This window comes from Macaca thibetana, chromosome 3, assembly GCF_024542745.1.
Source record: "Macaca thibetana thibetana isolate TM-01 chromosome 3, ASM2454274v1, whole genome shotgun sequence".
Taxonomy (NCBI): Eukaryota; Metazoa; Chordata; class Mammalia; order Primates; family Cercopithecidae; genus Macaca; species Macaca thibetana.
In genome coordinates, this window is record NC_065580.1 from 41,664,874 (window position 1) to 41,692,837 (window position 27,964).

The window sequence follows — 27,964 nt, forward strand, 5'->3', positions numbered from 1 at the left end:
TTATGTTAACACATATTTCATAGCATATTTCATAGTTAACATACTATGTTAACACATATTTCATAGTTTGTATTTTTGAAAAAGTGCAAGGTCTTCACACCTGCTGGCATAGCTGCACTGATGGTTTCACATTTTATTTTCTTTTATTACAGTACTCTTTATACTGGGTTCATTTATCTTGAAATTGCAGGCAACTGTAGCTGCAGACCTCAATATATAGTAAATACCAAGCAATTCAACTTTTTTCTTGTACTGTTTCAACTTTTCCATGCTTCCTGGGAGCACTCACAGCATCACTAGTGGCACTTTGTATGGATTGCTTGATGTTATTCAAGGTTTATGGCATTGCACTAAACATGATGAAAAATATGCGAGAATCACTAGCGATCACTTTTTACTGCAATATGCAATTTACTGGAGAAAGAACTGCTCACATGGAGATGATTAGCATCACGTGGTGTTTTAAATGGCTACCTGCAATGCTTGAGCTTACCGTAATAGCAACAGGAAGTGGCTACCAAATTATTACAGTAGTACCATATGTACTACAGTTAGTTTTATGCAGTTATGGTTTAATACTATATTTTTATGTTTGTTTACATTTTTCTTGATTGCGAATGGTGCCAGGTAGGGTAAGGGTTAGTGTGTGTTAAGTTTTGATAAATTTTAACTTTGTATAGTAGATTGTGTGTATTTTATAGTAGTAAATGATAAAATAGGCTAGTGTCTACATATATTTTATGCATTCATGGCATATCTTACTTTTTCTTAATTTTCTCAATATTTGTAGCCTACATAGTTTGTGAGTTTTTTCAAATTGTCAAAAATCTCCCCAAATTTTTCCAATGTATTAGTTGAAAAAAAGTTCACAAATAAGTGTACCCATGCAGTTCAAGCCTGTATTGTTTAAGGGTCAATTGTATTAGCGAGTGGACACCAAGAGTATATCAAAAGAATAAGGCATCAAGGGTGGTCTGTATTTGGTCTTTTCTTTCCTCTTATTCTTTCTAATTTCATTCTGGTCAAGTCTGACCTTCTTTACTATTGCTTTCATTAAGTCACGAGTTATCTCTGTATTTCAAAAGACACTGGTTAATTATCACAGTTTCATCTTACTTGATGAATGAGCATTTGACCTTGCTGATAACACCCTTCTCCTTGACATCAGTTTGGTTCCAGGATGCCACATTCATTCACTAGCTTTATCTTCTCAGACTTTTATTTTATTGGATTTTCTTCACCCACCTCCCTAACCTCAAATACTTAGAATGCCCTTAGGCTAACCCCTAGACCCCTTTCTCTTCTTATCAACCCTCTCTCCTTTGGAATCTCATCCAGCCCCATCTTCACACTACCAGCCCCCTCTTCCTTGAAACTAGACTTGTACATCCAACTAACATCTTTATTTGGATGTCAAATAGGCATTTCAAACTTAACCAAGCTCCAACCAAAACTTGTTTCCCCCATTATCTTTCTAGTAAATGGTACCTTTATCCTTCCAGCTACTCAGTCCAGAAAGCTTGGAATCATCTTTGACTCCTCTATGAATTTTCTCATATACCATTGTTCAACTTATCCATTAATTCTATTGGATCTTCCTTCAAAGCATGTCCTGAATCTGATCACTTCCTACTATACTACTTCCACCACTACCTGGATCAAGCTACCATCATCACTTGCCTGAATTGGCACAATAGACTCCTAACTCATCTCCTTGCTTCCTCCCTTGTCTCCCTATAGAATAGCCTAAAAACATTAGCCAAAGTGGCCCTGTTACTTCTGTTTAAAACTCTCTGGTGGCCTCTAATCTCACCCAGAGAAAAAAGCCTTACTCTTTATGAAGGACTTTATGGTCTACCCCCTACCTCCACCGCTGATTACTTCTCTGACAGTATTCTACCCTTCCTGTCTTACTCTATGCCAGCCTCAGTGACCTCCTTACTGTTCTTCAAACCAGACAGGTATAGTTAGTCCCATCTGAAAGCTTCACCTTCTACTTGCTTCACCTGCTACTTTGAAGACTCTTCCCAGAGTCTACATTCCCTAATCCCTCAAATCCTGCAAGTCTTTGTTCAAATGTTACCTTTCAATGTTTAAAGGCCACTTATATTTTTATTTTTGATGAAATATCTGTTCAATGCTTTGTACATTTTCCTAATGAGTTGGTGATATTTTTCATTATGATTCTAGGATCACTTTATATAGAGATAAATTCCTCCTGTGTATAAGTTGAAATGATATCTTACACTACTCATAATAAAAGAAATGCAAATTAAAAATACATTGACATACTATTTTCTCCATAAGAGGAGAAACTTTTAAAATTAGATAATATCATCTGTTAGTAACACTGTGGGAAAATCAGCACTCTTATATAGAGTGTATGGCATGAGTATGAATTGGTACAAGTTTCAGGGAAGGACATTTGACAACATCTACCAAAATCACAAGTACACAAATGCTTGACCACTTATAGGAAGCCTACTGATACAATTGCAGATGTGCTAAATGGTATGTATATAAAGTTATTTATAATGTTGTTCTTTGTGTTAACAAAATATTGGAAACAACCCAAATGTCAATCAATAGTGATTCATTTTATCATAGAATATTCATCCATATGATAGAATACTATGCATCTATTTAAGTGTGTGTGTGTGTGTGTGTGTGTCCTTGTTCAGGCTGCTATAACAAAATACCATTAACTGTGTGACTTATAAATAACAGGAATTTATGTCTCACAGTTCTGGAGGCTGGGAAGTCCAAGATCAAGGTGCCAGCAGATTGGGTCTGCTAAGAGACTCCTGATTCCTGGATGGCCAGCTGTCTTCCTGCTGTGTTCTCACATGACAGAAAGGGGTGACGGTCTCTCTAAAGGGTGAGGTTGTCTCTAAGGGGTGAGGGTCTCTCTAAGGCTTATTTTATAAAGACACTCATCTCATTTACTAAGAACTCCACACTCATGGACTAATCACCTCCCAAAGGCCCCACCCTGCAATACCATCACCTTGGGAGTTAGGATTTCAACATATGAATGGCAGCGGAGAGACACAAATATTCAGCAGTGTGTATGTATGTGCAAGTCCTCTGTGCTTTGAATATGGAAAGTTGTCCAAGATAGTGGGAAAAGCAAGAAACAAAACTCTGCATATTGTTACATAAAAAGAGAGGTGGGGAACAATAAAAATATATATTGATTATATATATGTATATATATGTGTGTGTATATATGTGTGTATATATATAAACATCTCTGGAAAGATACTAAAAAAAATTACCCAGGTTGGCTACCTTGGTTGGATGAGGGAATGCAGTAGAATGGAAAATGGACAAATGAGAGACAGTAAAGAGAGGAAGAATTTTCAACTTTTTATATATTTTAATTTTCATTTTTAAATTTTAATAAATAATATCACCTAAAATATATTCAGAAGAAAGGAAGGTCAAGTAACAGATATCTTTTTGATATTTGTTTCAGTAAATTTTATAATTCTTATTACGTGGAAAAAATCTAAATTACCTCATTTCTATATAAAATTGTTTTGCACAAAATTAAAACTAGAAGTGATATTTTCACATAGTACAGCTTTATGAACCCAAACACAATATAGTGATGATCCAGGTTAAAAATATATATATACATATTGGACCAGACACAGTGACTCATGCTTATAATCCCAGCACTTTGGGAGGTTGAAGCAGAAAGGTCACTTGAGCCTAGGAGTTCAAGGTTACAGTGAGCTGTGATCACACCACTGAAGTTTAGCCTTGGTGACAGAGTAAGACCCTATCTCTAAAAAGAATAAAATTTTAAAAATTAAATAAAATAAATCATGTATCATGTCTATACATATGTGTGTATGTATATATGTTCAATGATGAATTTAACTTCATATCTCCCAAAATTCCAAAACATTGATAAAACTCTTTGCAGACATGTATTCTGTATGAAAAGCAAGCAAAAACATGAGCTAATAGCTTATTCTATACATATGAGTTCTGGTTACTACAAGAATAAGCTAAAACTCAGTACCATAGTGAGGCAATGATAGATAATAGAGACAAGGTGGTGTCAGGAATTGTCAGCAACAGCACTGCTTCAGCTGTGATGTGGACAACAGAAGGACTGAAACTTCCCACCCACTGGTGAGATGCCACAAGCCAGCTTTCACTCAAGAGCATCCTGTGATGCAAAACTCTATACTAATATTGCTTCACTAAAATAATTCAAGGAAGTTTCATAAGTGCAAGAAACTTAATGTAGACTAGAACAACTACAAACAAAAATCTATTTCCTAAAGATATTCAGTTAAATTTCTATAAAATATCTGTCAAGTGCTAGGCACTTGTTGACAGTCCTTGGAATATAAAAATAAAGAAGACATGGTCCCTTTGCAGCCTAGATGATTATGAATAGGGGAGAGTGATAAAAGTCAACAAGGTTATTACTTTATCAGCAAAGTAACAAAGTAACAGAAAATCTAGAAATATAAAATATACCCAAAATTTCACAGATAACAACTTGATAAATTTATCCTTCCAGACACATATATACATACACATGTGATTTTATGAAAAATGGATCATAATGTACATAACATTTTGTAACTTGTACATAACATTTTGTAACTCTTTATTGACTTAAGAGTATATCATATACATCTGTCACAGTCATTCTTTAAGAGCCCTTTTATTGGCTGAATAGCATGCCATTATAGAAGTACACCAGAATTTATCTAATCAAACTCCTATTATTCAACATTTATGAGACTCCTCCCACCCAATTTTTGGCTCCTGAAAGCAATGTTATATTGAAGAGCTTTACATAAAATCTCTGCAAACATATCAGAGTAAGTTATAGAAGTAGAAGAATTATTAGGTTATTTCTGATACAAATTACCAAATTGTATTGAGTGGGTAAGATTTAAATTAAAATGTTAATATTTTTAATTATTCAATCTTATATTTTAGCTAGATCTTTTGTCCAAAAAAAAACAACTATAAAGTGCTCCATTCCTAATACTACTAAAAGGCAACCTCCTAGATTGAGCTGATAAACTCCATTTCTCAGAAGTTTTTAAATATTCCCAAGGGACCACTGCTTTCCTCTGACTCTGCCTTCATAGCTGTTTCCCATAAGATGCAATTGTAATGTCAGCCAGTAATTATCTGCTCATCAATTTTTAATAAAACTGCCTGACATTTAATTGCCAGTAAGTCTTGGAATTTGTAATTCCAAAGCTATTTTTGCACGTCTATCATAGAATTGATCTTGAAGACATATGCAGAATTAATTTTTAAAATTCTATGAAACACAATTACTACCTTTTCATAAACATCCTTGTTTAGATCATTGTTAACTTATTTAGTATCAACCCCTCCTATGGTATAATTTTTTAATAGTGAAACTGCTAGTAATAATACACAAGTACAGAAGAAAAATAATAACATATTAAGAAAGAAAATGTTTATGTAAGAAAACATACACAATTTCAGCTATTTTATTTTAAAAGCCTGTTTCATATGTAGGAAAACAACTGGAGAGAGAAACAACCAAATTGTATTATTATCATTGTGAACACCAATTTTTTTTTTTTTTTTTTTTTTTTTTAAGCCTATCACCTAGGCTAGAGTGCAGTGATGCAATCATGGCTCATCGCAGTCTCCACCTCTCAGGCTCACGTGATCCTCCCACCTCAGCCTCCCAAGTAGCTGGGACTACAGGCACACACCACCACACCCAACTATTTTTTTGTTTGTTTGTTTGTATTTTTTGTAGAGATGGGGTTTGCCATGTTGCCCAGGCTGGTCTCAAACTCCTGGACTCAAGTAATTCACCTGCTTCTGCCTCCAAAAGTGCTAGGATTATGGGTGTGAGCCACTGTACCCAGCCTGACACCAAATTTATTGACTGGAAATTTTTTGTGGCATTTTGTTTCCCAAGTCTCATATTCAATTCTTCAAAATATGGTTCTCCTCATCTTAGATATTGATAAATAATCGCCTTTCAGGAGTCTTTCTTAATTTCGATTTTCATTAACATTTTTACCTACAGCAGTAGCACTGCTTCCCTCTTACTTCCCTCCTTCTTTCCTTCCCTCCTCCCTACTTCCTTTCTTCCTCATTTCCTTCTTTCTTCCTTCCTCTCTTTCTTTCTTTTTCTGTTTGACTTAGATTATTGGGTATAATTCTAGAAAGTATTTTGCAAAGCTTCAAGAGATCACTAAACTTTTTCTTACATTTCTACGAAGTACCACAGCTAAAATGACAGTCAAATGGGAACAAGGAGCAATTTTATAGACTTCTGAAGCAAATACCTATTGCCCTATAGCCCATTCTAATACTAGAAAGCTCTTTCTCATCTCTAATTTGATTCTTTCATGTCTTTTAAATTTATTTTCTCAATAGTAAAAGACAGCAAGTGTTTATCATTATCTACACAATGGGTTATGTTCTTAAAGATCACTACAAAGTCTTCTCTTCTCCTGACAATAAAGTTTGGTCCTTTTGCACTGTTTTCTTTCTAATCTACTAGTTTTTTTCAGATGTGTCTCCAAATATGCCCGGTTAAGTTGTTCTTAGGGTGAGATATGGAGAAGAGGTTGACCACTGAATAAATTAACATTCCTATGTATTTCTTCAAAAAACTATCCCACTAAATAATTTTTCCTTATAATATATCATAAGCAAATCTAAATCTATTCTGAAAACCCTAATGTTAACAAAAATGGGGACCTTTTGCTCATGAGGTTATTGAGGCAAAATGTAAGTGATGATTTTCCTGGACTGGCTCCGAAAAAATGTCTGTTCTGGTGAAGACTGGGTAAAATGGATGATTCGTTTATTCAATAAAGTTAGTGAATGCTTGCCATGTGCAAGATACAGTGTTGAATGTGATGCAAAATATAAATATGTAGAAGAAAAAGCCACGGAAAATAATATGAGGAAATAAAAAACTAGAGTAAATTATCAGTGGAGTAATTTCTATTATACGAGACATTATACCCATACATTCTCCTAATGCTCATGTAAGAATTTCTCCAAAAATACTTTTCAGCACTACAGACAAACTACAAAAAAAAAAGAGACATGGATATCAAATTAAGTTCTTAATAGTGAAGAATAAAAGAGACTACCTTGCCTGCTCCAGTGGATCCAGCAACCGCCAACAACTGTCCTCTTTCTATCTTGAAATTAATATCTTTCAGGACAGGAGTACCAAGAAGTGAGAAATTACTGAAGAAGAGGCTGTCATCATCATTAGAAGTTTTTCTATTGCTATTGTTTTGTTTTGCTTTCTCAAATAATTCCCCAAATCCCTGTTAAATAAAACACACACACACACATCAAAAATAAAAGATGAGTTTGTCAGATATTTTCAATAAATGCTTGTTTTATGTATGATTAGTTTGAAAAGCACATGGCACATGATCCATTATACTGTATACATTATTACTTTATAGTACATAATTATATAGCATATGGTTTCTAGAGGACATGATCCAAAACTCAGATATTTGCCCATTATCAAGTTAAAGATTTTTTAATTTAAGTAAAGACTGAATACATACATATATACATACACACACACACACACACACACCCCTCTTATCCTATAAGCTGGGTACATAAACACTTATTTAATCTTCAGCATTAACATGAGATAGATTTTATAATCCTCCTCTTTCAAAGCTGTAGACTGTGACTCAGCAGTTAACTGACTAAAGTCACATAGCTTTAAGTCACAACCCAAATCTGAATTCTACTCCATTACTTTTGGTAGCATCCTCTTCTGAGAAGCTCAGAGCATTTCTTGAAGCAATTATTGTTGAAAATAAATATGAAGAGATTGCCAGATGATTCAAATGAATTCATTTCACAAAAGTAGCTAGGAAGAAGTAATTCCCTTTTAAAAATTCCTTGCCTCACTATTGGCCCCTTGGGAAGCTTTAGCATAGTGGTCTTCAAATCAAAGTAAACAGTCCTAAAGATTGATCAGGAGGAAGCAAATGCACCTTGTTTTAAGGGACTCTATTAACTCTTTCCTACAATTAACCTGCCTGAGAATCTATCATTTCTCCTGACCTACTTCCCTCTCATGAGTCCTTCCCTCATTTTATACAGACAGCCTTCTCACTTACCACGCAAGGGAGTATACTACTAGTCTTACTACGCAGAACTTTCTGGAGTAGAAAAACCTCTGGGACTCAAACAAGGGGACCATGAGAGAATGACTTTCTCTTGAAAGAGGCTCCCATAAAAGCAAAGGCAGAAATACTGAAGGAGGCAGTATCTTATTTCACCCAGATTTCAAACATAAGGCAATCTATGTGTCTTATCTATTCTTAGAGTCAAATTGCAGAAATGAGTAGGGGAATAAGGCATTTTAATTAACAAATTATTTAATTTTTTTTTAATTTTAATAATTTAATAAAGTAATTAATAATAGTTATTAATTATCTGTATTTTAAAGTCAGACTTTTCCTGACAGAAAGCAAGTTATATCTAGCTGATTGACTTGACAATAAGAGCCAATTTCATGAATTCATTTATTTTCCATAAATTGAATGCACTGAAACTGCAGCTTCAAGGTTTTGAAGAAATCCATGTAGCATACTTACGCAGTGCAAAATACACAAGAAACTACATCATTTGCCACCACTTAAAACTATGTCGAAATATTTATAAGTTAACTTAAAAGTGTGTCAGGGGTACATAGGTTTTCAAAATTCTTTTAAGGCATACATAAACAATCAAGCTTGAAGACTACTGCTTTGAGTTTTTTATTATATGGGTAGCTAACAATGAAAGTATTTTAAAATGAGACAAAGGTATTTGTTATTCCCTTATTCATTTATTTATCTAATAAATATTTATTGAGTATAATCTCTGTATTAGAAACTACTTCAAACGTCCTACATGGGAGAATGATAAATGAATTAATATTGCAATGTGCTTGGTGCAACAATTGAAATCACACCATGTCATATAGGAGTACATTCAAGAGAACAACTGACTCACCCTTGACCAAGTAAATTACATGCGTGCTAGGCTATGAAGGATGTAAGTAGGATTTCATAAGACTAAGACATCGTTATAGGTGTTTCGGGAAGATGGATCTGCATGCACAGTGATTTAGGCACAAAGGAACAAAATATATCTCAGGAATGGTGTGAGTGGCTGGGTCAGATGTATTGACAAGGTGACAAAGGCTATTAACCTAAAAGTTGTGAGTTTCATGCTTAGAAGTGGGACTTTTATCCAATAAGCACTTGTATCAATGGAAGACTATTGTTACTATAACTTTTATTTCTGATTACAGAAGACACATTTGAAAACATAGAAAACTAGAAATAAGAAAAGAGAAATCACCTGTAGTTGTACCACTAAGAACTATGTTTAACATTTCAATGGATATCACTCCATACATTTATATTTATATTTACATTTACATATAGTAAATGTGTATATTTACATATACTAAAAATCATATATACGGGCCAGGTGCAAGGAATCATGCCTGTAATCCCCGCACTTGGGGTGGCTGAGGCAGGAGGATCGTTTGAGAACAGGGGTTCAAGACCAGTCTGGGCAATGTAGTGAGATCCTGTCTCTACAAAAAAATTGAAAATTAGGTAGGCGGCCAGGCGTGGTAGCTCACACCTGTAATCCCAGCACTTTGGGAGGCCGAGGCAAGTGGATCACAAGGTCAAGAATTCAAGACAAGTCTCACCAGTGGTGAAACCCTGTCTCTACTAAAAATACAAAAATTAGGTGGGTGCAGTGGCAGGCACCTGTAATCCCAGCTACTCAGGAGGCTGAGGTAGGAGAATTGCTTAAACCTGGGCAGCAGAGGTTGCAGTGAGCTGAGATTGCACCACTGCACTCCAGACTGGGTGACAGAGTGAGACTCCATCTCAAAAAACAAACAAACAAAAATTAGCTAGGCATGGTGGTGTGCACCTGTAGCCCTAGCTACTCAACAGGCTAAGGCAGGAGGATCACTTGAGCCCAAGTTCAAGGTTACAGTGAGCTATGATTGTGCCACTGCACTCCAGCCCACATGATAGAGCAAGATTCTGTCTCTTAAAGAAAAAAAAATCATATATGTGATTTTTTTTTTAAATAAGTGATGATATGCTGAGTGAGAAAGGACTTTGGAGTCATAGAAGCCTAGCCTGACATTTTAGCTCTACCCTAGCTAGGTGTGTAACCATGCTTGAGTTACTTTAACTGTCTAAGCCTCAGCTTCCTAATATGTTAATAGGAATTTTACTTACTCTCAGGTTTGGAGCAAGGGAGGAGTCATATATAACTCACCAGGGACTTGCCTCTCAGAGATGCTATCAAAGGAGATGGAGAATACACTAAAATGAGTGGGTATTTATGAAGCCTGGGGAGTGAGGAACAAGAACATTGAGGTACGTGCAGGAAATTTGGAAACATATGTATGAAGTTCAAGAAAGAAACTGAAGCCAGAGATGTGCATTTGAGAGTCATCAGCACATTGATATCACTTGAGCCTGAGAGAGGTCACCCACAGAGAACATAAAAAGTCAGAATGAGGCTGATATGGTTTGGCTATGTCCTCACCCAAATCTCATCTAGAATTGTAGCTCCCATAATTCCCATGTGTTGCCGAGGGGACCCAGTGGGAGATAATTGAATCATGGGGGCGGGTCTTGCCCATCCTATTCTCATGATAGTGAAGAAGTCTCACAAGATCCAATGGTTTAATAAAGGGGAGTTGCCCTGCACAAGTTCTATTCTCTTATCTGCCTCCATGTGAGACGCGCCTTTCATCCTCCACCATGATTGTGAGGCCTCCCCAGCCACGTGGAACTGTGAGTCCTTTAAGCCCCTTTCTTTTGTAAATTGACCATTCTTGGGTATGTCTTTATCAGCAACGTGAAAACCAACTAACACGGAAGCCTAGGTGGGGACCCAGTGGCCCATAATCACTTAAGTGGCAGGCAGGGCAGACTTAGAAGTCATGGCCTGAGGCCAAAATGATCTGGAAAGAATGGTTCACTGAAGCTACATTAAATGATATATTCTACAAGAGTATAACAGTTTTAATAGATTGGTGATAGCAGAATCTATGTTGTAGTGGGGAGAAGTCCACAAAAAGTGAAGACGTGAGAACAGCCTTGACAGCAAAGGGAAGAAGAGTGATAAGGTTTTGGGCATGAGGTTGCATGAGCAAAAGTCAGGGAAGAAATTGTTTAACCTGAAAATATTTAAACATGAGAAGGAGTCAGTTGACAAAAGATATTGAAGCTTCTGGAGGAAGAATAATTGCTGGTCCCCTGTTCTGAGAAGATGAAGCAAAATAGAATAGTTCAGACAAGGGTAAGAGGAAGCATACGTCTTTCTCTTAGATACAAAAGAAGAAAAAGGTAATTCCAAGGATGAAGAGAGATGTTGGAAACATTCAAATATGATGGTGGCCTCTATTTTCTCTATGTATTGTGGGAGACAAGGCCATCTACTGGGGGTGAACAGATCCTGGGAGAAGATGGGAATTTTGTGAATGTGATAAAAATCTGGAATAGCCTTTAGGGAAATGGTAAAGAAAATTAAAGACAAATGAAAGGATTTCCCAAGAAGGATTATAGACCCATATAAGGTTGAAACAATAAATGTATAAAACTTACAGTTGACTAGAGTCAACAGATAGCACTATTGTTTCTCAGATAGCACTTCCTTCTCCAAAACTGATAAAGTAAGTGTTTTGCAGGGAAAAAAAAAATCACCAAAAGGAAAAGGGAATTGAGAGTGCAGCTGAGAGAATGAAATTACTGTTCTTTGAATAAGCAGAGGTTAAATCAGGAGTCCAAAAAGAAGAATTAAGGAGACTAGAAATTCTGATGAAATAGAAAGGCAGTAAATGTAGAATTAAAAGACTCAAAGAGTTGGAAGATTAGGAAATTCCAGGCTGCGAAAGAGATTTCAGAGTGCAACAATTCCAAAGCGAGGTAAGTCCAGGTGCTAACAAAACTCAGGATATGACTAAGAGAGAAAGCTTCTGAAGAAGTCACTACAAAATAAAAGTTCTAAGTAAAGTATTGGAAGACTCGTTTATATGGATATTAAAGTCTCAAACAGGAAATTTAACAAGCATCAGCATCATAAGTAAATGCCATCAAGGGGTGCACAGAGTTTAGGTGACAAAGACTGGAAGAGGTAGATGCCACCAGATGGAAGACAACAGTTTAGTGAAAGGGCTCCAGCCTATGACATTTGGGACCAAAATCCGTTTTCAATCTTTGCCAGTTGTGTGAGCTGAGCCAAGTCCCTAAACTTTTTGAAGCCTCCATTTTATTATCAGTGAAATGAAAATATTAATTTTATTGAGGTCATAGAAATGCTGTGAGAATTAAGTGGCAAAAAACATATAAAGCGCTTATCCTAGTGCCTGGCACATAGTAAGAGCTCAAGCATGCTACCTATTTAATTAGATGGAGTGAGACAGGAATTGAGGATTTTTGCACTAGAGTAGGAAAATAATGACCTGAAAGTAGTAGAAAATGTCAAACTACATATTTTTCCTTCATGCCTACAAAGACACTTGAAATTCCTAAAATCAAAGTAAAATAAATCTGATCCACAAACTTTTATACCAAACAATTTTGCTAGGCACATGGGAATTACTCTGTTACCTATATCTTTAAAAAATGAAGTAAAACAAAGCACTGGTACTCAAGTTACTTATATAAATGAATCCAAAGTATGACATTGAGAAAGATTTAGACCTAGGACATTGGCTTCATACCTCCTACCTGTACACAACCCATGTAAGTGAGAAGAAACTAAAAATTCCACAGGTGTGCTCAATAATCAAATATTGCTCTTCAGAGACTAAAAATCATTGATAATATTTTTTATGTCGAGCAGTATAACAGAATTTGTAATGGTGGATGAAAATAGGTTAAAAATGGTAGAAAACAATACACGGGTATATCTCTCCCACATCCTTTTATTAACTGGTATATATAAAGCACTTTGGACTGGAACTTGCAATCAGAGAAGCTAATGTTTATTGAGGAACCACTGTGTGCATGGTACTCTGACGAATGTTTTACCCAAAATGTCTCCTTCAGTCTTCACAATAAACTTGCAAGGTAAATATTAATATTCTCCATTTTACACATGGAGAGCCAGAGGGCCCACAAAGTTAAGCAACTTGACTTAGATTACACAGAAAGTAAATGGCAGAGCCAGGATTCAAACCCAGCTCCAAAGCCTATGATCTCTGTATTATTTCCTGATTTGTTATGTGAAACAAATTATATGACTTAGAAATAAAAGAGCTTTTATATTGCATTTAATATTCCTCTATTTTTTTGTTTGTTTGTTTGTTTTTTGACAGAGTCTCATCTTGCTGCCCAGACTGGAGTGCAGTGGTACGATCTTGGCTCACTGCAACCTCCGCCTCCTGGGTTCAAGTGATTCTCCTGCCTCAGCCTCCCGAGTAGCTGGGACTACAGGCGTCTGCCATCATGACCAACTAATTTTTTGTATTTTTAGTGGAGACAGGGTTTTACCACGTTGGCTAGGCTGGTCTTGAACTCCTGACCTCAGGTGATCCACTTGCCTTGGTCTCCCAAAGTGCTGGGATTACAAGCATGAGCGCCCAGCCATTCCTCTACTTCTTAATCTAAAAAATAAGTGAGTGATCCTCCTTCCCGTTCTACCAGTTATATCATCATTCTAATTTTATTTGCCATCAGGATGAAATCCAGATTCACCAAGAAGAAAATAGGTCTTTAGAGAAACAATTTTTTAAAATTTCTGACCTCCTCCCAGAAGGCTGTTACATTCTCCATCACTACTTCTGTAGTTGTTAAGTTATATTCCAATGTCTTATATTCTTGCTTTTGTAAGAAATCCTATTTATAAAAGAGAGCAAAAACATGTTTTAGAATCAGGATATCATTAATGCATTATTACATCTACTTTATACTCTCATTGTGCTACATCTTATACATGAATTTTAATAATGAAATAGTAATTATTTCTTAATATAATAATTTTATTACAGTGTTCTAAAGTTAATTTGCCAAGCACTAGGATTCATATTTGAAATATACTCTCTAAACATATGATACTTTATAAAACTTTTTATACATTAGATTTAACATACAACTGATTCTTCCTTGTACTATTATATGCTAACCTTAGTGATGAATTTATAAAGCAACCCTGAATTACCCACTAATGTGCCTTAATCCAACACTGGATGGAGAAAAAATGAATGTCTTCATCTTAATAGCACCCTCCTCATTAAAGGCCTCATTAGCATCACTTCTGTGGGTTAAGGAAGCATGTGAAGATATATAACTAGTTTTAAGGCATCAAACTGTGATTCTAAAAGAAGGGCTCTATTAGAGACTCAAATCAGTTTCCCTAGGGAAGGTAGGAGCATAAGGAAGAATTAAGTCCATGCATCCGGAAGTCTTGGCCATAAGTAATGAAAAAGCCTGGTCCTCGCCTCGCTTCTTCATTTTCTTCTCTGCTCCTGTTTACCTCTCTTTTGGTTTCTCTCATTTTCTCCCAGTTTGGTTTTCAAGATCTGTTTCTCTGTCTGTATGCTCCCATTCAGTGACTCTCCCCAGATCTGTTTCTTCTTCTTTCTTTCTCTCTCTCTTTCTTTCTCTCTCAATGGATTAACAGAAGACAAGATGATTCCCAGAGCTACTTACTATGATTCAGAGCTAGAGTCACCACTTTGTCTAAATCACAGATCTCAAACTCACTTAGTCTCAGGACCAAACAGGTGATATAATTAAGGAGTGGGGCTGAGAAGACAGCGTGATGAACTGGAGATGGCAGGCGCTCTGTGAGCAGGGAGCTGCCATAGCTTGTGGAAAAGGACGACGCAGTTGACTAGTTATTCCAATTCTTCAAAAGAGGCTGCACACATGAGCGTGTGTGTGTTTATGTGTGTGTGTGAGAGACATCTCCCAATTTTTAATTGCAGGCAACCAATATAAATTTTTTAAATGAAAGGTTAAAACATGTCTAGGAGCCAAAATTAGGTCTATGGGCCACCATTTGCAACCTCTGGCCTAGAATAAATAATGCCAGAACTACCTAAAAGTGGCTCACCCTTCTCCCTCATTTTTATTTCTGTCACAGTGACTTATTTTCTGGGTTAAATATTTAAATAAACAGCAAAAAAGCATAATAAGCATTTATTTGCTTAATAATACGCAAGTTTATCCAATTAGCTTCATATAAATTGAGTCTTATCACCTGAAAACTTCAGAATTTCTCAAAGCTGCTAGCTACATCAGTATTATTGGGATTTTAAGGTAATTTGGCATAAAATGCCATTCTCATCCATCATACTGTCCAGAGAAATGCCAGGAAAAGTTTAAGGTGAACATTCCTAGTATTAGCTGGCAACTTTTATAACTTCCTAGAGAAGGAAATTTCTTTTTCTATATTTTTGCACATTTGCAAAGTTCATTATAACTGATCTATTGACTGATTACTTAAATCATAGTATATAATGCAGCATTATGGTACATTACCTGTATTTTGTTTATTGCTCCAAGAGAGTCATACCATGTTTGTACAGCCCAGGGAAATTGCCGAGTGACCGCCATGCGCAGAACAATGCAGAATGATATGGTTGTGAATATTTTTCGGAGGATGATTCCTTTGATTAGTGCATAGGGAAGCACAGATAAAAACACCACAAAGAACCCTGAGAAGAAGAAGGCTGAGCTATTGAAGTATCTCACATAGGCTGCCTTCCGAGTTAGTTTCAGTTCTGTTCTATAAAAAATAATAATAAAATTCAGGATGTTATTTTATTTTTCAAATATCAGGGATCTTGGAATGTAAGATCTGAGCATGGTCTCTAGAGTCTTTCTGCCTATATTTTTAATCTGGCTCCACATCATATGACCTGTGTGATCTTGGGTATATTATTTAATCTCTCTGGGCCTCAGTTACCTTATACGAAAGGATAACAATGAAAGTACCAGTGTTTTGTACATACTTGTAAATATTATATTTAAATTATAATTAATAATTGGTTACTAACATTATTATGACATTATTTTTAAACCTTTACTTCATTACTAACTTGTAAGATTAGACTAATCATTTTTTGCTTGTTGGTTGGTTAGTGTTTTAAGTAATTAATTGTGGAAATGAGAACAATGTTGCAAGATTTATGAAGGAAAAAGACAATTCTGTGATTATCTAATGGATTCTTAGCACTTCGGAAATTCTAACTTGGCTTTGAGGAACACTGAAAATAACATATAAGCTACAGAGAAGTGGTTCTCAAACCTTAGCATGTGTAAAAATCACTTGAGATGCTTTTTAAAAATACAGTCTCAGGCCTGCCTCTTAGAGATACTGATTGAATGAGTCTCAGTAGGTTTCCAGGATTTGCGTTTGAAAAACAAAACAAAACAAAACAAAACAAAAAAACCCCAAAACACACAAGTAGTTCTTTTGATTCAAGTTGCAGGTGGGTTTTGAAAAATTATGAAAGTAGATACTACATCCTCTCTGTCTCATTTCAACATAATTATTTGCAATCACATTACACTATACATTCAATCTTCTAGTCTGAAATGCAAATGGAAATTAGTTTTTTTAATATATATGTGAGGCTTCAGTGCTCTAACAGGCAGAAAACAGGGAGTGCAGGAGACAACACTGCCTTCAACTCGGTCCCAGTCTTCCAGAAGCCATACAAATTGGAGTCACTTGTGATCCTCCCCATCCAGTTCTTGCCCAAGGAAAGGTCAACCAGGATAGAGGCAGAGGGCTCTGGTGAAAGGGGGCAACAGCTGTGCCATGGCATAGCACATGTGGGTACCTGGCATTTGGGCATTAGTTCTTCCTTAATTCAGAAAAGCTATTCTCATTCTCAAGTGCAGAACTAAGAGGGAATCTTTTTTCCATTTTTAGTCTGAAAAATAAAATGTAATCTGAGCACATTGATGAAGAAAATTGAGTTCAATGTGCCCAACCCAGATTGCAATTCAGTCTATTTAGGTCTACCAATTTCAGTAACTTGACACTGAAGACAGATTATGATTTTGGCATCTCACCTGGCTTTGAATCCTGGTTCTCCCAGTTACAGCTATGACATCTTAAGCAAGTCATTCTGCCTTCTAACTTTACAGAATCCACCTCTATAGAAGGAAAACATGTCATCTCCTTTGTGGAGTTGTTGCCAAGATTAAATAGCACAGTAGAGGTCTATATTTAAATTTACAATGTGTGTCCTTTCTCCTCAACAAGAAAAGGAAAAACATGGACTAGGCTGGTATTTATAAAATGATAGAAAACACTTTTTATAAAAATGTTAAATTTGTTGAACTGTTGTTGAAATATATTAGAGCTGAGAAAAATAGGAAGAAGAAGTACTATAAGAAAAAAAAAATGGATCCAAGAACATTTGTAAGAATCACTCAGAAAGTAGATTCTCCATAATATAATCGCTAACATTTTATAACTCATAAAACTATTATATCAGTTTCTTATTTTTAAAATTGAAAGTGACTTTATTACTAAAGAGCAATAAAAAAGTGGATTTTCAGGGAGCTTTGCACAGCCTTTTGACCAGCACAACAGTGTCCCAGGCTGAGGTAATCACTCCTTTGATGTGAATTCTGCCAATCTCTTCCAGAACATTATATTTGCTCTCTTGAGTAGGGGCAATTCTTGCTTTCCCATATTTATGTCAACACTTTCTAGCCTTTTCGAGTGACAATTTCATGCCAGATTATAAAGGTTACAACTAAACATTCACTATATATCAAACAGAAATACCAAGTAAAGGGAATAGATTTCATCTTTTGAGGAAGAGGGAACAAAAAAACAACAAAAAACAAAGTAAAATCAGCACCAAGAATGACCCAGTCATGAGTTTATCATGAGTTTGAGAAAACCAGATCTTCTGATATCCTTGTCATCACCCTTGCTATACATGTGTTTGCAGAAGAGTGATGCAGAGAGCAAGTGTGATGGAACACTGACTTGTTAATGAGATAAAGAAGATCTACCAATTGAACAATTCCCCCAAGAACTTGTTTTCTGGAAAGAAAATGCAATTCCTTTCCTGGATTTATCTTGAAATGCATAACAAAAACAGGTGACCAATAATGTTTGGGAAATAAATACTCTTTTACTCTTTCTGTTTACATGGCAAAGGACTTAATATTTCAGCATTTCTTTTGTTGTTCCAATCACACACCTGCAGCTCAGTTACCATTGTGTACTGGACTCAGCAGCCTGAATTCCTCATAACCCATACTGACACCATCCATAAGGGTACTTCTCTTTTTAGTATATTTTTCCCTGTGAAATTCTCATGTGCTGAAATTATTTGTTCCTTGAACAGTGTATCAACTTTCACTGAGTCTCCTAGAACCTTTTTAGATTGGAGTTTGTAGAACATGGAGCTCAACTGAAGAAAAATGGTCTCATTGCTACAGAAATGCTATAGTTTACATCTTGCCCAGATTTATCTCAGTAATCATAACTCAGTCTGCGCTGTACTTTCTTTGTTGGATATAATCCTTACTAATCAGTGAAAGGTTATATGAGGTGAAAGAACACTAGAGATAGGTGCCAAGTACTGATGCTATCTCAGGAGGTAGCTTTCATTACTTGAACTGACTTCACTTCAAGTGGAGGATTTATAGGAACCCAATTTGTGAATACTACCCTATGTCATTCCCAAGTTAAGGAAGAGCAAACATATTCTAACCAGACACAAGTTTTTTCATGGTTAATGTACCGTAACACATAAATTAAGATATAATAATAGAGAATCATTTATTTGGTTCAGAATTGTATACTCTACCAGTTCCATCTGAGTTACCAATCAGCCTTCAATATCTTGATCATTATTTTAATGAAATAAATGTATTGAGCAGCAGTGAACACATGTAGGAAATTCTTTAATAAGGTATCAATATAATATACTTGCAGCGCAAAATAACACCCTGGACTAACTACATAAAACTACAGCCCATGAAAGTGAATTTGTGCAACTAATGTATGAATATTGAGAGAACTTAAATGCAATCATTTGATTGTCAGAAACATCAAATAAGAAGTGGAAGTCTACTGTGACAAACATATTTTTTAAATATTAAGGACAGAATTACTAACAACATTGAAATTACTGGAACAACTTACTGTCTTAGGTTTTCAATCATTTTTTCCATTGCTTCTTCCCAGCAGTATGCCTTCACAGATTGGATATTTTCAATCATTTCTGAGGTAATCACAAGTCTTTCATTGATCTTCCCAGCTCTCTGATCTCTATAAATCAATCAATCAATCAATCTAATAGTAAAAACAAGTCAAATTATCTACTAAGAACTGCTCAAGGTTTTAAGTCATATTTCTTTTATTCGACAGATGGGCATTTATTTTATTATCAAATAGATGGTAACAAAAATAATAATTACTGTTTAGTAAATGCCTCCTATGTGTCAGATATTGTACAGACTCATTCCATCTGCCATCTCTATCCCTTACGACAGTCTATAAGCAGTGGGTATCTCTATTTTAGAGATGAAAAAAGCAAAGACTCAGTGAGATGAAGTGGCTTGACTAAGGTCACATAACTAGTAAGTATGCAATCTGGGATTCAAACAAAGTGCTATTTGACTCCAAAATTTATATACTTTCTATCATACTCTAGCTGACAAATTCAAGCCCTTTATCATAAGCAGTGACTTGTGTAAGTCATTCATTCACTAGTATTAGTTATTCTGTAACACAAAGTAACTAAGGCTCTGGTGTGATGATCCATAAACCAGAGTAGTAAAAGCTAATCAACTCTACACAAAAATTAGGTATTCCCTTTAATTCACATAAATGTTTTATCCATTTTTAACTGTTTTATAATCTAAAAAATGAACTGAATCAACATATTTATAAACAAATTCAGGAGACTGAGAAGCAAAAAAATGTCCCATTGATACAGGAAGTAATATTTATACCATCTTAAAAAGTCTTTTTTAGGCCGGGCGCGGTAGCTCATGCCTGTAATCCCAGTACTTTGGGAGGCTCTGAGGTGGGCAGATCACCTGAAGTCGGGCATTCGAGACCATCCTGGGCAACCTGGTGAAACCCTGTCTCTACTAAAATACAAAAATTAGCCGGGCGTGGTGGCGTGCGCCGCTAATCCCAGCTACTCCGGAGGCTAAGGCAGGAGAATTGCTTGAGCCTAGGAGGCAGAAGTTGCAGTGAGCCAAGATCGTGCCACTGCACTGCAGCCTGGGTGACAGATCTAGACTCCATCTCCAAAAAAAAAAAAAAAAAAAGTCTTTTTTAATGACACTGAAGATCACAGTTCTATGCATAGAGCAATCCTGGTTTTACTAAAGTGGACTTTTTGAAAACATAATTTTAAAAACCTTCAAGCTATGAAAATAGGTTGCTACCTGTACTTCATCATCATTCTCCCTAGCCCAGCCTGAAAAAGGGCAAGGACTATCAGGAAACCAAGTCCACAGAAGGCAGAGGCCTGTAACAACTCCCAGATTAGCCCCATGAGGAGTGCCACTTGCAGAGGAACGATCCACACGAAATGTGCCAATGCAAGTCCCTGGAAAATAAAAGCACAGCAAAAACAGGTGTCATTTTATCTTCCACCCCTAGAAACAAACAATCATATATGAAAAAAAGCAAGTAAAAGGAGCTTATATGGTCAAACACTTTGTGGTTCTGAGCACAGTAAAATCTAGGTAATCATTACATGGAGCACATAACAATGTGCTTAAACATTCTACACATAGAATAGGTTTCCCCAAAGAACAAATTTCAAGCCAGTGCACTTTTAAGCATATTTTTATTCAGTGGAATTGAGATTGGACATGTTAAGTTATCATTAGTCCAGGTTTTAAGTAACTTACTTTTTTTGCATAAAGCAAGAACCACAGCACAGAACATGAGAGAACAAAGAACTCTCTCCAGAGACTCAATCTACACAACTGCACAACTCTGTCATTTGATAGAGACATTTAGAACAAATATTTGCTCAATTCAACAGTAATTAATTTTGTACCAGCTGTGGGTCTCATGCTATTTTAAGTACTGGATGTGCAAAGATAAATAAAACACATCATATGTCCCAAGGACCTTGAATTTATTTATCACATAAGACAACACAGAACAAGAATTGCTCAGAGTATCATATTCAGCCAAAGTATATAACAGATTTAAAGTTTTAAAAAGAAGCATGGTCTGATAAGAATTAAGTTTTGAAAAATCTTATTAACAACAGGCTGAGGTGCCTTTGAGTTGGGTGGTTCTACCAGACCCCAGGATGGTGTTCTGCTATACAACTGACCTTTCTCAGTTTTCAGAATAGGGAAGCTAGAGCTGAGCAAGACTTAACCACTTATCTGATACAGGAAAACTCTACCTTTCCAGTTGTATAATTTATAACAATAGTGCCTAAAAGATTAAATCAATAGGTACCTACTTCATCAAATTTGTTCAGGTTGTTGGAAAGGAGACTAACAAGCTGTCCAATACTTATTTTATCTAGAACACGGCTTGACAGCTTTAAAGTCTAAAAGAAAAATGGGAAGTTAGATAATTTCAACAAACAAAATACAAATATATTATAAGTAACATTATAATATGACTAATTCAGTTATTATGCATTCATTATTAAGTAAAGGTAATGAAAATTATGTTCTATTCATCTAGCTTACTATCATCTTAGATTCATAAATATTTCTTTTAACAGTCAATACTATACTGGAATGCTTCTAGTTGTTTTATTTTCCAGCATCTAGAGAGAAACAATTATTTTTTCTCCTCACAATGAGAATGGTATTATACTTAAATACCATTTATACCGTGTGGGAGTTTTTGGTTTTGTTTTAAAAGATAGAGCCAAAGGTACTGAAATTTGAAATTAAGCCTTGGCCTTGAATTTTTCATGTAGTTCTATACTAACTCATTTGGATAAAATTACTTTTAAAGTCAATAAAAGTATATGATGAATAACTGAAAAATTAATACTTTTGTGTAAAAGTTTGTCAATACAAAATCCATACATTTTACAAAGAAAAATGCAATGCTATGTGAAAACTAGTTAAGCAGGTAAATTATTTTTTATCTACTTATTTATCTGTCAATTAAATTTACTTAATTAAAACTATAAAGTTGACAACTTAACTATGATTATGGAAGATCAGAGTCATATTTTGCCTATAAAACTGAAGAATTGATTTGCTATTAGATCACTTTGACTGGGAATTATTTAATATTAGTTTCAAGTGAATACCTCACATATTTGTTGAGCATTTAGTAAGTGCAAATCACTCTACTTGATGCCTCAGGGATTATTAAGATTTATTAAAACATAATCCCATCGTCAAGGTGACCTAGTATATAAATAACTAAATATAATATGATAGACGAGTTAAGGGAAGTAGAAAGTAATAGGGTAGTTAAGAGAAAGTTAAAACTCCTGGTTAGAAAAATCTGGAAGGATTTTCTTGAGGAGTTAAAATTTGAGATGGTGTAGAATAATAAATAGTGTATAGATAAGCAAAGAAAGGAAGGAATCAAGGCAGTTAATTCCAAAACATTATCAGAGCAATATGAAGTGGGGGAAATCCATTGAGCTAAATTGCACATGACTTAGTAACAGGCTTAGTCTCGAGCGACTTTGAGTGCTGCACAAGGCTTAACATGGAGCTGTGTGCACAGTAAGGACTCAATGAATATTTTGGTTAATTTAGTTATCTCTGCATTCTTGAAAATTATAGGCAAAGCTCAAGTTTGTATTTAAATTCATTATTTAAAGTAAAATGTTGCAGAATTTGGAACAAAGCAGAGGAGAGCTCTATTACAAACTTTGGAACATTGTAGGAAAGGTCCCACATATCCTGACCATGAGGACAAAACAGGTCAGATATGGGAAGGCATGAGACCTGGGAAGAGTAAACACAAGGTTCACTTTAGGGACCCAACCAAAGCCACACGGAGATGGGATTGCCTTCTTTGGTGATGATGGCCAATGTAGGCCAATAAGTGTGGCTAGAGAGATGAAGCAAACTGGGCAAAAACATAGATATGCAACACTGAGAAAGGAAGACAAATACAATACCACCTAACTTTTTATCAATGCATCTGGGTCTGAAAGCACCTATATCCTGTATTTCTGCTAAATGTTACATATGGACTTGTTTACAAACTAACCTGCTCTTTATTTGATCTCTACACCCGTTTAGCCCATGCCTGTCTCTTCCTGCATTACAGTCTGCCCACTAAATATCAGTACTCTATTGTCCCTAGTGGTTAGAAAATCCTCCAGTTCAGAGATTGTGATTTACCTATTTTAGAAATTTTGAAGCAGTGTTCGCACCATGTTCTGTACTTTTTAAATCTTAGTTTCCTTATCCATAAGACAGGGATAATAGTACCTACCATTAAGAGTTGTGCAGAAGATCAAATGAGAGTGTACCCAATCACTTAAAAGCTTGTCATGCACATCCTGAGCTATTGTCATTATAACAAGCACTTTCTATAAACATTTATTAAACTGAATTCAACTTTCTCTGATATGCCGCTGTGTAGATTCTACATTCCAAATGATATCTAACAATGTCTTCACTTATGTAAAATGTTCAGATCAAAATAAAACTTTTGTTGATTTATCACGTTTTCCTGGTACTTGTGAACTGATGAGATTGCAGCTGAGGTGATAACTGTGGACTCCGTTTTTATTTACTTCTGCCTTCATAAAAGGCTTTTTTGAACAATAAAGTATGGTTATCAAGGTTTTACAACACAGTTGACCTTGCAGGTGTGTCTTAGAAGTGTTATGGGTTATTTGCTAGAGGCAGATTTCAGATCTATGCCCTTAAAAGCCAAGTATTTAATATTTACATTGGTAAAAGAAAAAAGAGAAGAAGGGTAAAGCAATATCCAAATGAGTCCATCAAAACAACTTTCTATAATGACTTTGCAGATCCAAGTTAGTCACACATGGTAGTGAATCAGGATGATGCAAGTACATGCCTTCAAAACAACCTTAAATTGTGTTTGTAAGGTAGTTAAATGTTAATTTGAATACACCTATATGATGCCTCAGCAACTTGGGCCCTTGTCTGGATAATACATGCAGAAAAGCAGAGTAGGTTCTTATGGTTTCAATACACGTGCTGTTCCAAAACCTTTAAATTTGTAGGGCTCATAGGATGATAAAAATCCAACTCAAAATAAGGCAGTGAATACTACTACTTATGACAACCAGTTAAGGTGAAAACTTTTGTTGTTTGGGTTATCATTAACAATCATATATTACACTCTTCTTACTGAACATAAAGATATGTGGCATTTTACTATAAGATGATATTTTGTCAATTACTTTTATGTAGGCTGTGTGTCACCTTAACAGGAAACCATGGATTCCAAAAAAAAGATAACATGATTAGGAGAAAAAAAAAAAAAAAACTACAACAGAGGCAGTTGACGGAAGATATTTAATAATTATGAGTTGAAGTCAATTAAATTATCAAGGATAATTAAGAGCATTAATTATTCCTGCCATTTATTTCATAGGCATATGAAATTAATTTCAGCATTTATCCCTTACTTGTACCAGCTCACTACCTAATTTATGGCATTAAAACATGTACCATACAGAACATATGTACCACAGGGCCTGTGCAAGGAAGTATTACCTTCTTATAAATCAAACTAAACATAGCTATTCTCATCTGCATTCCAATGTGATGAAGGCCAAAAATGGCTGGGTGTAAGAGCAGTGTCCTCACGATAAAGAGAAGGCATAAGCCTATGCCTAGATAAATCGCAATAGAGCGTTCCTCCTTGTTATCCGGGTCATAGGAAGCTATGATTCTTCCCAGTAAGAGAGGCTGTACTGCTTTGGTGACTTCCTGCAGAAGTGGAAAAACAGAGAAAATTAAATTTCATTTCTTTCTCATAAAATACCCTGATAATTCCAACACAGGACTTTTCAGCTTTAGAGGAGACTTAAAACGAGTTTATATAGAGAGTCATACCACATGTGAAACTCTTAGCACTATTTTCAATATCTTGATACTTTGAAATAAGATTTGGGATTTGTTATAGCAAAAGTCACTGGGAGACAAGTTTATATATGAGGTATTTTAAATTAAACAGTGAATAGTGGCCATAAAATAAAAAGTATAGTTTCTGAAATGGTTTGTTAATTAGTAACATCTACATAGCACTTAACAGTTTCTAAAGCATTTCCCTTTTTTATTTTTCATAACAACTTTCAGTATCAGAATAGGCATTTTTTTTTGTTTACTATAGAGACTTTCTTAGATACAGAGTAGGCACTATTATTTTCACATGGCAGATGAAGAAACTGAGGCCAAAGAGACCAAGTGGCTTGATGTAATTTCAAACTAGAATTTTCTAAAGTGTTTTGGGCAATGGCATTATTTTCAGAATGAACTTAGCTTCTCAAGGCAACCACATAAGGCAGAACTGGCAATGGGAGACAGGAGCACACCAGCACTAGTGGTATTTAAAATTGGCCATTTCCAATGCTAGTCCCTTCTCAGTCAGCAATAAGAATGGACTTTGGTGAAGGAGTTTGCCAGCAGCCTCAATCTCAGGCCAGATTCCAATGACTGCTGGACTCCTCAAAGGCCCGTGAGTCAGTGAGGGAGAGCAGAAGTTATGTTTTCCCAAATATACCTCATCAGGGTCCTCAATCTACTACTAAACCAAATTGTCCATCGAATTTATTACCACTTCCCCTAAATATACAAGAATAGATCTGAATCCAGGGATTTTGAACCCAGGAGGTCTAATTCTTACCCATCTTGTTAAATTGACCTCAAAAGAGAAGGATGCATAATTCCCCATTTTGTTTTATAATGACCCAGTAAAATAGGGACCAGACGGTATCCCTGAAAGGAAATGATGTTATGATAATTGGTTCCATTTAAAATATATATTTCCAAGCAAGACTGCCCCCTATCCCTGGTATTGCCAAGCACTATTCTGCCTCATCCCTTAATTTGTTTTTTTTTTTTTTTGTCCATTTTCTACAATGTATTTTCTAAACCTCAAGTATCCAATACCTCCAGCCCCCTCATTCTCAATAGATGACAGTGCTTTCTACGTCAATGTCATCCCCACAAGAAATCCTAACCCCTATAGAGCTGACATTGATTGAGTAGCTTTGTATAGCTGCTCATTCTATGCTTTATATAAGTTTTATTTTGAATTAACTAAGTCAACTAAGGCTCTGAATGCAAGAAAACATTCAAACTTTTAAAAAGCCTCCAAACTAATCACAAACCTGAAATATTATAGTTCTCTCACCTCACATAGCCACATGTTAAATGTGAGTTTAAATGACAGCAGACAGGCAGGTGTTAAAAAGAAAATTGCCAACCTCCTACCCAAATATTACATGTAAATAGTTTGCTAAATCTACTTAAATATTTTTGAAAAGTAAGTACACAAATGACTGCACAGTATATACTATGTTCGTTTTGTACTTCTATTATTACATATGTTCATCTTTAGAATATATATCAAAGGAGAACGGCTTTTGAGGTTTTTAAATTTTATATAAATGACATCCTACTGTGCTTTTTACAACTTTTTAAAAACTTAACACTGTGTTTTTCACATTTATCTTTATCAATACTTGTATAACCAACTCATTTATTCTAAGTGCTGCCTAACATGCCACCCTGTGAATACATTGGGTTATTTGCCCATTGCTGTACATTGAAGCAGTTGTGCTGTTTTCACTCCTGTTACTGCAGTCAGTGAAAGAGCTGCCCTGGATGTTTTTACAAACTTCCATATGTATTTGCCAACTTTTCTCTAGATTCAAGTATGTTTTTTTCCAAAGTAATGTTTTTAAGTAGGAAAATGTACAATTAAGGTAAATCTTAGATTTAAAATTATAAATATATCTGTACTACAAACATAATTGTTCATAGTATGCTTACAGTGGCAATATTTAATCCTTAAAATTATTTGAGATCAATATTTTATCCCAGAATTGTTCTATATTATGCTGTTTTTCATAGACAAATATCAATACCATCAATTTACTTTGATTTGCTTTTCTTTTTTTTTTTTTTTTTTCCTTGACTAGTGGGTTTGTACTTGGCCAAAATGCTCTCCTGAGTTGCAGTCAAGGCCACTGGATTTACATGTGCTATCTATGCTACAAGTATCACATGTGGTCATGATGCAGAGAGCAAGGGGCATTATTTACGATGCATACCAGATAAAGCATCGTTTCTTGTTCATTGTAAGACAGTAACAGGAAAGGTATGAACCGTGAACACTGCTTATAAGGTCAATTGCTTATATCATGATTAGCATAAACACATTTCTCCCCTTTCAGAACTCATTTATCTCCTAACATATATCTATACAGACATATAGTCAATACAGGGAGACTGGATAGATTATCTCAAAGAATACAGAACTACTGATAAACAATACATTGCAAAGCAAGTATGTAAATATTTTAAAAAGTAACTTGTGTCTGTAGGATGCTAAAAATAATCTTCTGAGAAAAAAGAGAAATATTTTAGCAACCAAGCTAAATTTTAGCACAGAATTTTTCAAGTTAGAAGTGTAAAGACTTCTATAAGGTTTATTTTCTTTTGAGTAATGTGAACCAAAATCTCTTCCACTGGATCTCTCCATTATATTTTCCAGATCACAATAGATGTTTCCCTATCACAACAGGCTTATTTGTTGAATTTTTATTTAGTTGTAATTTATAACAAAACACAATTAAAATGCGTATTAATCTGAATGGAATGCCTTTTTAAAAAATTCAGAGACACGGTCTTGCTTTGTTGCTCGGGCTGGAGTGCAAGGGCTATTCACAGGTGCAATCACAACACACTACAGCCTCAAATCCACAGATCAACAGATTCTCCTGCTTTAGCCTCTCAAGTATCTGGGACTACAG

General features: G+C 35.4%; 2 protein-coding genes across 2 annotated transcripts in view; both read right to left on the reverse strand.

Annotated features, from left to right (window-relative positions):
• Positions 1-27,964, reverse strand: part of LSM8 (LSM8 homolog, U6 small nuclear RNA associated) — a 765,242-nt gene that overhangs the window by 625,629 nt on the left and 111,649 nt on the right. The gene's annotated exons all lie outside the window — the stretch shown is intronic.
• CFTR (CF transmembrane conductance regulator) overlaps positions 1-27,964 on the reverse strand; it is a 180,832-nt gene that overhangs the window by 107,577 nt on the left and 45,291 nt on the right. Inside the window, exons 4-10 of the mRNA XM_050785105.1 lie at positions 24,699-24,914; positions 21,479-21,568; positions 20,436-20,599; positions 19,180-19,305; positions 15,540-15,786; positions 13,800-13,892; positions 7,137-7,319 (exon numbers count right to left, since the gene is read on the reverse strand). Of these exons, the coding sequence (XP_050641062.1) occupies positions 7,137-7,319; positions 13,800-13,892; positions 15,540-15,786; positions 19,180-19,305; positions 20,436-20,599; positions 21,479-21,568; positions 24,699-24,914 (1,119 nt within the window). The remainder of the gene's footprint in view (positions 1-7,136; positions 7,320-13,799; positions 13,893-15,539; positions 15,787-19,179; positions 19,306-20,435; positions 20,600-21,478; positions 21,569-24,698; positions 24,915-27,964) is intronic.